The sequence below is a fragment of the Triturus cristatus genome, chromosome 2_2, assembly GCF_964204655.1.
Source record: "Triturus cristatus chromosome 2_2, aTriCri1.1, whole genome shotgun sequence".
Taxonomy (NCBI): Eukaryota; Metazoa; Chordata; class Amphibia; order Caudata; family Salamandridae; genus Triturus; species Triturus cristatus.
In genome coordinates this window covers 1,218,258,114-1,218,272,609 of record NC_140582.1, presented here as the reverse complement: position 1 = coordinate 1,218,272,609, position 14,496 = coordinate 1,218,258,114, and the positions used below count along the sequence as shown (strand labels likewise).

The 14,496-nt window shown below is 47.5% G+C and overlaps 1 protein-coding gene across 1 annotated transcript in view; it reads left to right on the top strand.

The window, feature by feature from the left end:
- The window catches only part of LOC146863424 (uncharacterized), a 177,348-nt gene that overhangs the window by 142,756 nt on the left and 20,096 nt on the right, over positions 1-14,496 (top strand). Inside the window, exon 4 of the mRNA XM_085642850.1 lies at positions 12,300-12,390. Within this exon, the coding sequence (XP_085498976.1) occupies positions 12,300-12,390 (91 nt within the window). The remainder of the gene's footprint in view (positions 1-12,299; positions 12,391-14,496) is intronic.

The window sequence follows — 14,496 nt, the reverse complement described above, 5'->3', positions numbered from 1 at the left end:
ATAAACATAAATTATTGTCACTGCATTCAATTATTACTGTTTTTTGTAATAATCATGTGTAAGACAGTAATAACTAGCTCTGAACGCAGAAACATAGTCAGAATAATGGCAAGTAGATATTCAAATGTACAATTATTGTACAATTTATTGAAAAATGATTTTTGGTAACAGACAGCAATTTTTTTTTTTTTAAACATACAAATATTGCCAAACACTGTTTTCATGCAGGCCAGGCAAAATCTGGACACATGATTAAACAAAGGCTCGATTCGGAGATCTCAGAGCTCAGGTTGGGTGATGAAGTACCAGCAAGCCCTGGATGTATCGGGGTCCCAGTCCAGCTTTAGCCTTGAACATTTAGCACAGGGCTTTAAATTTAATGTGCTTAGAGATTGTGAGCCAGTACAACTCATGTAGAAGATGAGAGGCTGAGGCCGATTTTGGAAGGCGATGCAGGTGCCTAGCAACCACATTCTGTACTTCCTGCAACCGATCTTGCCAGCAACTTAACACATTGCCATAGTCTAATCTGGATAAAATAAGGGCCTGGATCACCCTCTTTTGGGCTGAGACTGTTATCATCCAGGTTATCTTTCTTAGTCACTTAAGCACAGAAAAATAAGTGGCAGTCACCATGATCACCTGAGGCTTCATGGAAAGTGTCTCATCCCTACACTACAGAATCCCAGGTTTTTTACCTTTGGCGAAGGAGTCGTCAGAGAAGCCAAAAGATGCTGGCCAATGTTGTGAGTCCCAGAGAGAGAAGTGGCTTCACAGAATCATGACTACCGTCTTATCCCCATTGAACTTGAGCAAGTTTTTATTCATCCACGCGGAAATGCGTTTTCAAGCCCAGGTTAAGGTCAGAAGGTGCATGATTCTGTGAAGATGACAAAGTAAAGATGATCTGTGCATCATCTGCTTAGGAAACAAGGGTCAAGCCGCAGCTTTCCACTACATCAGCCAAAGGGCGGACGTAGATGTTAAACAAAGGACTCAAAACTGAGCCCTGTGGGACATCAGAGGTCAAGTCTTGCGGTTCAGATCTGGCAATAGATGCAAAATGTTGTGCACGGAGTGTGAGGCCTGTTTCTCTACACAACAGTGCAACAAAATAATAAAGCAGAATTAACTGGCAACAGGCCATTTGACACGTGGGAAGTGAGTAATTACTGCCGTATTTCCTTTTTAAACCATGTAAAACACATTTCTTGTGATGACTTCCAAGAAGTTCTGGGTTCTCACCTGTGTTTCATGTCCCAATTTGTCACGATTATGAGAGTGAAGCCAGGGGAGCCTACACTGGATGGCCAGCCCCGTCGGCACCTCTGATCCAGCCAGGTACTTTCTGCAACATGCGCAGCGCGGTGGGCCGAGCTGAAGCCGCAGTGGAAAGTGGGCGTGTCCAGAGAGCCCCTGTGCCAGAAGCACACTGCTGAGAGGCCCAGACAGCATCGCTCATGAGGCCATTATTGCCAGCAGTCCGAGAGACCCGGCCCAGAGGGTCCTAGATATGCTACACCAGACGTTCCCTGGCTTGTAGGCTGGCGCGCAATGCGCTGAAGAGGCGGCCGCGCATGCGCTAAAGAGGCGGCCGCGCATGCACTGAAGAGGCGGCTTTCGAGAATAAGGTGAAGGCTTCAGAATAAAAGCGAGAATAAACGGTGAAGGCTGGCGGCCGGCGGCAGCTACACGGGCCACATGACGAGGTCTGGCGGGCCGGATTCGGCCCGCGGGCCTTGTGTTTGACACCGCTGGTTAGAGTGTCAGTGGAGCATATTGTAATGGAGTATAGTAGTATAGAGTTTAGTAGAGTGGAGTGTTGTGTAGTAGTGTGGGTTAGAGTTAAGTGGAGTAAAGTTAAGTGGTGCAGAGTATACTGGCGGCCCTGCAGTAAGGCTCATTTGCATGTGGTGAAGCCTAGCCTGTAGCAGCACTTTGAGCAAAAACTGACAGACTGGAAGGCGTTTATAACAGAGGCTGGGATCAAGTGAAGCATTACACTCATTTACTTGCTTACCCCACTTCCTAAATCATGAGTGCGATACCAGAACGAGAGCTGCTGTAAGAAGTGTGGCACAATAGATGCAGTGATTTCCAACGGCCATGTAATTGTGAAATCACTGAAGAACGAGCATCATTCAATTAGGGTAGTGTAAGGGCAGTTATTGACCACCGATCAGAAAGGCAGATGACGTGATGGTATTAATTCATGGTACAATGGCGTGGCTGCTGTTACTGATTACTACAAAGACAATCGGACGGCTGAAGACCGTAAGGGACGCAGTTAAGCGTCAATCCCGTCGATCAAACACAGGAAATGCTTGTACATGGCTTCTAAAAGTTACAGCTTCGGTTATCCAGGACATGCACCTAATTTATTAATTTTCTCCGTAAGAAAAATACGTCTGTCTGTTGCGTATCAGTAAGAGGAATGGGATCTTGTTTGTTTGAATCATCATTTATAGTTCAGATGGTGCGGGAAACACGCTATAAAGCACTAGTTACCAATAACACATATGATTTGTTATCACATGGCTTCCTATCAGAAGCATCAATTATCACCACGTAGTTCATATTCTTTTCCTTTCTATTAACACTTCTGTGGGCTATAAGTAAGTTTTTTTTCAGGGGCTAAATGCGGAAATGAAAACCTAATCCTGTAATGTATTTAAATGCCATGAAATTAATGACATCATAAGATTATGCTTGAAAACTAATCCTGTGATGTATTTAAATGCCAGGCAATTAATGACATCATAAGACTGTGCTTGAAAACTAATCCTGTGATGTATGTAAATGCCAGGCATTTAATGACATGATAAGACTGTGCTTGAAACCTAATCCTGTAACGTATTTAAATGCCAGGAAATTAAAGACATCATAAAATTATGCTTGAAACCTAATCCTGTGACGTATGTAAATGCCAGGCAATTAATGACACCAAGACTGGGCTTGGTTTGGCGTATTTACTCCTCAAAGCTGTGCTCTTTTACTTAGCTTGGTATTTTGGTAAAGTGACCGCCAAGGTTTTAAAATAAAACATTGATTACGTAAACGGCCCACATTCAAATGTCCTCAACCGAGGAAAGGCAAGAATCCCCTTATCGGGTATGTAAAGTTGTAGGTTCTCTGAGGGGTGGTAGGCTGCTTCCCCCACCAAGGATTGCCTGTACCCCAATTTAGGATTATCGGTATAACTTTATTTTAACTGTATTTAAGGAGAGCGCCGGGAAACTAACCTCGCGGCTAATCCCGCGCATGCGCAGTGGCTCACCTTCACGCGTTCTCGCGCGCTGCGTCGTCACGCAGCGCTCGAGAACTAGAGCGCAACACTACATATCTCCCTTCTTTTACAAACACAACATAGAGTCTTACTGTCCTCCGTAAAGTTCTGCCCCCATCCAGTTCATAGTCCCGTAAGTGACTGGGTCGTACCACCACCCTGCCTGCTCTGGTGCGTCTTACCGGAGTGAGGCCTTCCTCTTGGGTACTTCTCTCACCAGGCTATCTGCTTGGCTTCTCGGCATGCTCGGTTCTTCCCTCTTCGGGGTTCTGCTCTCATCCCTGCTCGGTTCCTCGAATTTTGGAGTCATTTGTTCTTCCTGCGTCTCCCAGCTCTCTTCTCCATTTCTTCCTTCCTCCCCAGGCGTACTGTTTCCTTCACCTTCTCTGGCACTCGCTTCATGGTCTGTTCCTTCGGTCGCCTCCTGGGGCATCCTATGATTCGGTTGCACTTGGACATGCGATCTTGTGACCACACATTCCCGTCGCTCAGCTAAGTCGCCCTGTCGTACACTTACTTCACCTGTAGGGGAGGGCTGTACTTGCTGTCTCCCTTCCTTTTCTTTATTGCTGATCTGACTCTCACCCATTCCCCTCTCTCCAGGGTGTTGTTCTTCACTCTCCTCCTTTGGTTATAATATTCTGTATATATTTTCTGGGCCTTCTCCAAGTTATGCTGTACCACTGCCGGAGACCATTTGCTGGTTACCGTTTTCTCTCTCCACACTACATTGTCTTTGGTGAAAGGATGTCGTCCCCTCAGGATTTGGAAAGGGCTATACCCCGTGCCTGTGGGGGTGATGCGGTAGGCCCACACCATACTCATCACTTCTTTCTCCCAGTCCTTTCCCATCATGATGGCTGCTTGGATGGACCCCATGATGACTCGATTAAATCGTTCCACTTGTCCATTGCTTGCCGGATGATACACGGAAGTGTGTTGTACTTTGATTCCATTCCTCTCCGCATACTTGTACCATTTGTCTGAAGTGAATTGCGGCCCATTATCGCTCAAAATGACCCCTGGAATACCTTCCCTGAGGAATACCGATGTCACGAACTTGATCACCGTCTCTGTATCCATCGCCTCTTGTATGTATATCTCAGGCCATTTGGAGTACTTGTCCACTAGAACACACAGGTATTGGGGCGTCTCTTGGCTGTCCAATACCGGTCCTAGGATGTCTATCGCTACTTCTTCCCACGGATCCTTCGGTAACTTGAATCTCCCCATGTTGGAAATGCCCACTCCCACTCCGCAGGGTGGTGATGGACTTCCCGAACACACTGTGGTAGCTTGGCTCGAGTGGTCAGGAAACAGGCACCGTGCTAAGCATACAATATACCCATACAATAACCATGCGTGCATCCGTTCCAAAAACGACTCTACACCGTAAAAATTATGAAAATATCTTTCTTTATCTTTTTCTCTTAGTTGCTGATTGGAAAAATAAATAAGTCAATCACAATATACAAATTTTAAATAGTGCAGGTCAAATAAATATTGTCTGAAGATTCAATAAATAGGGGTGATCATAAATATAAGGGACATAAATATCAGTGCAGGTAATACAGGCAATTAAATATTCTGAGGCAATAAATACTATACCAATAAATATTGTACACCAACAAGTCCTGTGGACCAATAAATATTAGTGAAGCAATAAATAGGTAAAACTCAATAAATACAGTGCCCCCAATAAATAATTAAAAGTATACAGCAACACTCATGTAATCAGATCACTTTTCAATTCTTAAGGGCTGATTTGGCCCAGGCACAGCTTGTAGGGTTGTGGAAGGCTTGAGGGGGGCTCTACTCCCTGGCTGGGACAAGGCTGAGGCCTAAACTGAGGTAGATCAAGGGGGGAATACCAGTGCCCTGGCTTTCTCTCTCCACACAACCTCTCTAGGTTAGTCCCAATTCACCCCTGGCACAGTCAGGTTGGTTTCAGCACCTCCCTAGCCCCTTAGAGCAGTCTCTCAGGTCTCCACAGGGCCTTAGGCGCCCTCTACTCCACTTACTGCCCTTTTTCTGATGTTCCGACGCCGCTGGAGTCGTGTCGACGCCGTGAGGCGGTTCCGGTTCGGTCTCGGCGGCCTCGGCACAATGTCAATTCTTGACGACGCCGGTAGGCGGTTCCGGTCCGATGTCGGCGGCCTCGGTTCGATCTCGACCTCCGATTCGACGGCGTCGGGCAGTCTCTTACTCGATGTCGACTTCGGGCGGCTCCGGTCCGATGGCGCTCTCGGCTTCGATGACGTCGGCCGGCCTGGCCTCGATGTCGACTTCCGGCGACTCCGGGGTGCGATCCTCACCCCCGACCTCCGGTGCTCCTCTCCTCGGGTTCCGGGCGACTCCGGAGTGCGATCCTCACTCCCGACCTCCGGTACACTTCACCTCGGTCTCCGACGACTCCGGAGGGCGGACTTCACTCCTCCGATGACGCCGCTCGCTCGACCTCGGTTCACTTCCTCCTCGACCTCTGGTATTCCTCACGACCTCCGTCGGCGCCCTCTCACGACCTCAGGCGGCTCCGGGTACGACATCTGCTTCCTCAGTCAGCGCCGCTTCTCCACCTCGGGCTCCAGGTCTCAGGCTACTCGACGCCGGACTCCAGGGAAACCAGTTTCCAGGTCAGGATCTTGCTGCTTTCTGCTTCTAAGGCCTGTTCCTGCTGTCCAGGTCCTTAGGATGAGTTTTTCTGGCTTCTTCCCACACAGGGCTACAGGCTGGGATCCATCAGTAGGGACTAGTATCAAGGGTGGGTTTATGGACCCCACTCCAGGCACAAGTTTCCACCCCTGCTGCTTCACTCCTTCCTCCTTCACTGTTGTGCTGCTCACTCTTCACCAGTCAGGTGCCAACTGCCAGCTCCAACTGCCAACACTCTCTCTTAACCTCCCAACATTCTAAACCGCCTCCAACTGTCACAGAGTTCTGGAATGTTCTGGAAGGTGCTGGTAGGTTCCAGTGGATGCTGGTGATGTCACAGGTGGCCACCATTTTGTGCTTCAGGCCCTCAGACAGAAGTTTCAGGGGTAGATAAAATGGCTCCCTGAATCTGCAGCAACACTAAAAAGTCTGGTGGTTCCCAAAAAGGAAAAATTCAAACAGGGTTTGAGGCAAAAGTGGGACAAAATAAATAATGATGAGGAGGGACCACCCAAAGGGCTGACAGGTCTAACACCCCAGCTCCGGCCTTAGAGGATTTAGTGTCTTATCTGCTCTCTGGCATTGGTCGCATTCTCTGACATGCCTCTCTACTTGCACGTCCATTCCGGGCCACCAGTACATGTGTTTCACTCTCATTTTGGTTTTCACTATCCCCAAGTGTCCTTCATGCAGCAGTCCCACCAGGCGAGATGTCAATGCTGACGGGGGAATGACTCTCTCTCCTCTGTATAGGAATATACCTTCGTCTCCTACTGACAGTTCCTCTCTGACTTCATAAAACTTTCTGAGCGTCTCCTTCAGTCGTCTCTTCTCCGGCCAACCTTGAATTATGTGGTCCTTTACCTCCCTTAGTTCGTGGTCATCTTCGTACGCTCGGGTCCATTCCTGTCTACTTATGACCCTTTCCGGGTCCTCCATGACCGCCACCATCTCTTCCTCTTCTGCTGCTGGGTCGGGAGCTTCCTCCATTGCCGCCGCTCTGCTTAGATAATCTGCGACTTTGTTCAGTGTCCCCGGTATATATTCCACATCATATCGGTATTCTAGCAGTTTTAGTGTCATCTTGGCTATTCGCGGCGTGGCGCTGGCATGTCCACTGAATGTAAGCACCTTGACCAATGGCTTGTGATCCGTTTTGAGGGTGAACCTCGTGCCCCATAGAAATTGGCGGAACCTACCCATGGCCCATACTGCCGCTAACATCTCCTTCTCGATCACACTGTACTTTTGTTCCGTTGGCGACAGTGACCTGGATGCAAAATAGAGGGTCTCCGTCGTTCCTCCTGTTCTCTCTTGCATGAGGACCGCTCCCAATCCTTTTTCGCTGGCATCTGTAGTCAGTATGGATTTTCCGTTTGGATCGTATCCTTGTAGGGGCACCGCTTAGCTGATGTCACGCTTCAGCGCTTCGAATTCCTTTTGCGTTTCTTCTGTCCATTTGAACGTCGACTTGTCTCTTATGAGCTGTCTAAGATGGTGCGTCTTTGAGGCAAAGTGTTGCACGAATTTACTGTAATATTCCCCCATTCCTAGGAATGATCTTACTTCTTCCTTGTTGGTCGGAGCTTTGGCATTACAGATGGCTTTCACATTTGCTCGTTTGGGTGTAATACCTTGCCCTTCAATTTCATGTCCCAGGTATGTGACCGACATCAGCCCTAGTCGGCACTTCTCCCATTCTGCTGTTAAGCCCTTGGTTTCCAACACATGTAGCACTTTGTCTAGTTTTCTATCGTGGTCTTCCCTGTCAAACCCCATCACCAGAATGTCATCTTGGAAATATTGGATGCCCTCCATGTCCTTGAAGAGGCGGTGCATTAATTTTTGGAACACTGCCGCTGCAGAGGCCAGTCCAAACGGCATCCTGCGGAATTGGTAACATCCAAAGGGTGTTATGAAGGAAGTTAATTTCCTGCTGGCGGGGTGTAGATCAATCTGGTGATACGCTGATGTGAGGTCGATAGTAGAAAACCACTTTATCCCCTTTGTTTTTGACAACATCTCTTCGATGCGCGGCAGCGGGAATTTCTCTACCACCAAGCACTTGTTGAGTTCGCGAAGGTCCACACACAACCGAACCTTACCGTTGGGTTTGGTGGCTACTACCAAGGGGGCCAACCATTCCGAGCGGTCTATGGGTTTCTATTATACCATTTTCTTCCAGTCTCCGCAGTTCTCGTTGCACCGCTTCTTTAATGGCCAGCGGGACGTTCCGCACCTTGTGCGAGACCTGTCTCGAGTTTTCCTTGAGCACTATCTTGTGGGTGAATTTCTCTAGTTTCCCCACTGTCCCTCCAAAGACTCTAGGGAATTTCCGTTTCATTTCATCCAGTTCCGGCCAGCTCCCTTGCGCTGTCAAATGTACCTGCGTTTCTCCTCCCGGATCCAACTTGATCCCGAGGTCTCCTTGGTCCATCCATCCTAGTACAGATGGGCCTCTTTCCGCTACGTACAACTTGCACTCCGCACATCTCCCCCTGAATTCAAAAGTCAATTTTCTGTATCCCACCATGGGGATGGGTTCCCCTGTGTATGACACTGGCCGTATGTCCGGTGGTTCTAATTCTGGGCCTAAGCTGGGCTCGAAGTCTTCCTTCCACACTGCTCTTTGCACTATGGTGTACGGCGATCCCGAGTCTGCTACAATCTTGATTTGCACACCGCCTATACGCATGTCGCACGATGGTTTGCGAGAGCGCCTTTGTCCGACCTGTAATACTGGCTCGTCCACACACAAGATCTTGTCTTCTTCCTCTTGTTCGACTTCTTCTTCTTGATGTTCGTGCATCACGTATTTCACCACGTGTTTCTTCGTTTTCCGGCGGCACACTTTTTCATAGTGCCCCATGACCCCACAAAACGTACATTTTGCTCGAAAAGCTGGGCATCGTTTGTCTTGCGCGAAGTGCGCCGAGCTACCGCACCTGTAGCACCCCGCGCTGGCCTCTCCGCCAGGCTTCCACGACTGTCCTGGTTTTCCTTTCCATTTGCTCTGTCCTTTCCCTTCGGGCAGCGTGGTTTTGCTCCGATTCTGCGTTCCTGCGTCATCTACCTTGTTCACCATGGTGCGTTGAATGGTCTCCCTTTTTGCCGCTTCTGCGCACCTTTTCGACATCTCCGCCTTTTTTACTACCGCTATCACTTCCTTCAGCGATGCTTCGCTATTCGCCCACAATTTGTCTTGTACACTTTTGTTGGTTGTGTGCATAACTATCTGGTCTTTTATGAATTCATCCGTTAAGGTTCCATATTTGCACGTCATTGCCAACTTCCGCAGCGCCGCCACACAGTCGTCGATGGATTCGCCTGTTCCTTGCGTCCTTTGCTGGAAATTGTACCTGTCAATGGAGACGCTCACCGCGGGTCGATAGTGGGTGTTGAGGTCTTCTATAGCATGTTGGAAGACATCATTATCTGCGTCTGGTCTGACCGCGGGTACTAGGGTCTGATAGACTCGTATCCCTTCCGGACCCAAGTGGTGCAGTAGGATTCTTTTCTTTCGCGCGCTGGAAAAGGTCTCCCCATTTTTGCCTTCTAGCGCTTCAAAGTACTCCCTCCAATCTTCCCATTTCATTTGGGGTTCTCCTGGTCTCGGTAGGAACTGGATTGGATTCGTCAAGGAGGATGCTTGCGTGCTCATTTTGGCACCTCCTTCCGGTGCCGCTCCTGGGCCTCTCGGGCTGCCTGGCGCGTCCGCGCTCTCACCTTGCGGTCGGTCTTGCTGTTGACGGGGTTCTTCTGCCCCACCGTCCCTGCGTCCCACTGCGTCCGCCAGGTTCTCTATAGAGTTTGACAGGCTTCCTCCGTCCTGTTCCTTCTATTATCTTCCTTCTTTTCTTTGGTGCACCCTACGTCTTGCCGCTGCCTCTGCCACGCTCTCCTCTTCTTCTGCTCCCTGGAGGTCCTCCTACGGTCCTCTCTGGTGTCCTTTCCACTTTTCGCCTTGCCACGAGGTGTGTCTGTGGTCCAGTCCCCTCTGCTGTTCGCCTTGCAGCATGCAAGTCCCCAGCCTCGTCGCCACTGTAAAGTTGTAGGTTCTCTGAGGGGTGGTAGGCTACTTCCCCCACCAAGGATTGCCAGGACCCCAAGTTAGGATTATCAGTATAACTTTATTTTAACTGTATTTAAGGAGAGCGCCGGGAAACGAACCTCGCGGCTAATCCCGCGGTCCCGCGCATGCGCAGTGGCTCATCTTCGCGCGCTGCGTCGTCACGCAGCGCTCGAGAACTAGAGCGCAACACTACAGGGTATGGAATGGTCCTGAAAGGAGAGGGCTTGGACCAAGAGCATTACGTGATTTTAAATCACAATAATGGAAGCGAAACAAGCTTTAATGTACTGAACATGCAATAGTTGTAGGAGACTGTCACCAGATCAACAGGAGTAGAGTTGGCTGCAAGTTCAAAGAAGACCCGTTCATTCCGCACTAAAGACTGCAATGGACGAGGTATGATCAGCAGTCTTCTTACACACTTGTACATGCATGTAACGAGGTGCTGCATCCGTGTTCATGCACAGCACCAGAACCCAGCCTCATCACACCCAAGTCCGCCAATGGTCTTCACACGGGTGATTCTCGCGAGGCACTCCGACAGTTTCCACTTTCGAGGCACACAAATTAATGTATTAAGAGGCAAGCTCTTTTTTTCAAGTTCAAACTGACCAACTGTCGCGTCATGTAGGCGCTACAGGCAGCTGTATGCACCCTCTGTCCAAGAAGTGCTTGCTGCATTGCCTGTTGCTACCTCGTGGTTAAACCCACCCTACCCTCATCAGCCCACAGCTGTGCCAGATCGCCAAGACTGATACATAAGGGGGAAGTCCCCAGAAAGGTACGCTCTGTACCTCTGGGCTGCTGCTCTCCTCCATCTTACTGCCACTGTTGCCGGGTCTGGGTCAAATGTAGGGAATAAGCACAATTGCCTACAAGAACAAACCCGAAACACCTAACGGCTACATAAAGAAAGCAAAATGCCGCTAGTATTTGCCAAATTGTTACGCATTCACTACAGGCAAGAAATACCCCAGCACCATGAAAAACGGACAGTCTCGTCACGTGAATTTGTTTTAACCACGTTTAGGATCTTACCCAAAAGTCGTCATAATTTTTCTCGAAGCGCTAAAGTATTTTCATTAAAAAAAACCACATTTAAACCTAATTTTAAACCTATCCATTTTAAAATATGAGCTGTTAGTTCTTATTTCTTGACAATAATGCATTTTCTATATTCTTTTCCTTTCGGTGCTGGTGTGACGTAAGATGACCTCGATGCGCATTCTCCAGTTTAAGTTCAAGCTGTGAGAACTAATATACAGAGCTTTCAAGTACCATAGACCGAGGATGTGGTCTACGGCCAGAGGTGCCGACTTTGGCAGAAATGGACTAGTAAGAAGCCAGCATTTCTGAATGCTGCAGCTAACAGCCAATGGCAATAGGTGGGTTTGCCAAAACCCCACAGAGAGCTATAACAGGTCATCATGCAAGACCTAAAAATGCAAAGCCAATAGGCATTTCGTAACCTACATACAAAATGCATTTACTTAAAAATCACATAACAGTCTTGTTTTTCTCTGCAATTCAGCATCAGTTACAACAAAACACAACACGCTGGAATGCTTAACAGTCTAACGTCTTTCATAAAAAATAAATTAAAAAAAAAGCAGACTGCAACAAAACAATAGTTAAAACAATTGTCATTTAAACCGTTCACCCGAGCTCCTGCTCAAATTGAGGTCAGTTGGAGGGTAACGCTAAATGTAATAAAGTTCCAGCAGTTCGTCCAGACCCCTGATCCATGACAGTCTATAGAACATCAGCACGTGATCGAAACTTTTTACTTTTGAACCCTATCTGGAGAAGCAGATGGCAGTACTTTATTATTTATTGTAATTATTTTCACATCTATAATTAGTCAAGGTTAATTTCTTTAAAGACAATAGGTGAATTTTTGCGAAGTGTTTTTGTGAATTGTAGCCTTTGGCATCTTTGAGTTGTGCAACCTTGATCCTGCAGAATCTTCAAAATCAGTCGGTGAAAAAAACAGAAGCCTTAGATGGAAGTTCTTGGCTGTAACAGTATGATGAGCGCTGTCACGTTGATAATTCGAATTAAAGAATAATTCTGATGCAGGAGGTTGGACACTCCTCTTCTGTTAGTTGGTGGGGGTTTGTGGCTGACCTGTTTATGACTTTACTTTGGCTGTATGCAGTTTTTTTATTGATGTCTGTCGTGTCTCTAGTCTCTCCAATGATGGTTCCCAGCAGTAACAAATGTAGTCTATGCAATAATTGAGATGAAGCCGGCATGCTCAGACATTATTCATGTTTCTTCCTATTATAGGCGGGCTGCCACAGTCTCGCGGGAGGTGGGGTTTCTTTGCTGCAGTCTTTGTCTCTCTTGGTGCCATCTCTTCTCTTCTGCTTATAGTTCGGTAAGTGAAACATTTGACCGTAATTCATTAACTCTGTTCCGTCTAAAAGTTTCCACATAATACCATGATGTCTGGGATGGCATGTTTCAGACCCTGCCTTCGTGTGCCAGTCCACTGGCTTTTTAAATGGACGGGTAGGATGAATGTATTCTCTGGTCCAGGATAATGTGATTGGTTCTGATGTCTTCTACAGAAATCCTGAAAGACTTCCTGCTTACCTTATTCTGGTGATGGGGGTATGAACGGTTTCCACTGCCTCCTTGATCAGACTCTGGACCCCCTCCCCATAGGTCTCCCTAGAGTCCCCCATGGCTATTCTGACGTTTAACGTGAAACCGTCCCTTGTGTTCTGGCTGGGACTAGACCGTGCACGTGACCTATAAGGTGGGCAGAACCTTTCAGGTGGGATTGAAATGTATCTACGAATGTCATTACTTCTGTAACTGGCATCTCGGGATACAACACTTTGGCAGGTTTGTACTGTTTTTAAGCTGAAAACATTAAGCGCTCAATCACTGGTACCTCATGCTACGGCAGGTGCGATGAATCCATTTAATGATTCAGTTTCAGAACCGCCATAGGATGACTCCGGGGTTAACATGGAATGAAACCTCCAAACTGACGCAGAATAATGTTTAGTTCTGATGAAGTGCAAGAAGAACTGCTGAGATGTGTAAGAAGATATATTATCTTTGCCACAAAGAAACCATGCTTGCAAGTCCCAGACAACACACAATCCCAAATAGTCTATTCCTACGAACTTGTGAAAATTAAAAAGAAGTCAACCTTGACGCTCTCACAAGGTAATGAATGATCACAATACTTTGGTGTTGAAAGTGACAAACATATCCTAGCCAGTTCTACCTCCAAGAAGGGTGTTAAACTTTGACCAGAAATAAAACTGCCTTTTGGCGCCAGTGGTCCCCGACTACCAACTTCAGTACTCTGTGTCAAAAAGTGAAGATAAAAAAAGATAAGCGCTACCGAAAACTTTATAGAACTTGGTGTCAGTGGCAAAGAAAGTATTTTACGGTAATCCCATCTCATGACATTCATACTAACGGAGGCCATTAAATGAGGCTGAAAGTCATGGAGGTGTCGTTCTCCAGCCCCTACTAATCCTGCTGACCGATGAAGCCTCAAATGAGCCTAAGAGTAGATGATGGACCAGATGAAGATAAACCGTAACATGATAGAAACTTCCAACGAGAAGATAACTTGACCTACATTTCATTTTTCTCCACGAATCATACAGAAACCATGACGAAAATAAATGTATCTGTATAAAGGACAGGACTTTCCAAAGGTCTGTCAAGATTCCTTCTCAGAACAGTAGTACCAGTTGTGCGATCAACAAGATGAACAATAAGGGAAGGTATGCGTTGCACCACATCCACTCGTTAATTCTTTCCATTTATATCAAACAGGAACTGGCGTTACTTCAGAAAGACTCTGCTCCATCTTGAATTGGGGCCTGGGGGAGTAATCTCTGAGCCGACCATCTTTGAAATGGCCATTCGTAAGGATTGGTAGAGGCCCTTTCTTCAAATACATGGCATCGACTCTGCATATGAAAAACTCCAAATTTGACACAATTCCTGTGATGCAGGGGTCTGCACACCAGTCACTGCCCTTTCCTGCTGACAACGCATGTGGTGTAGCACTGCGGAGGTAACTGTAAGTGGAGAAAATCTTGTGTACTGAAGGCTGTAGCCAAGAGTCCAGCGGTGCACGCCTTGACTGCATCATAACCACAGCATTGTCTTACACTTACTGCCTCCTGTGAACCCCATGTTCGATGCAACAGTGTGTTTGGATTGAAATTTCAAACCTTATAATGGGGCCTGAAGAACTTTTTTCTTACGTGCGTTTGACCAAGCCTCTTCTAGTGGGACATCCTGTGGCCTGGAAACAACTCTTCAACAAAGACTGTAGTTGAGTGCATGGTCAAGAGTTCACAGCATCTAGAAAGGTGGGGTAACCTCCCATCACCAGTATCCTGTGTCTCCTACTGGAGAAAAAAAGCCCAGCAGCACCATATGGGCCCTGGTAGTCTGGTCTTCAAGCCCCAGTGAGAGAGTTCCCTCGTCTGGTTAACATAGAACC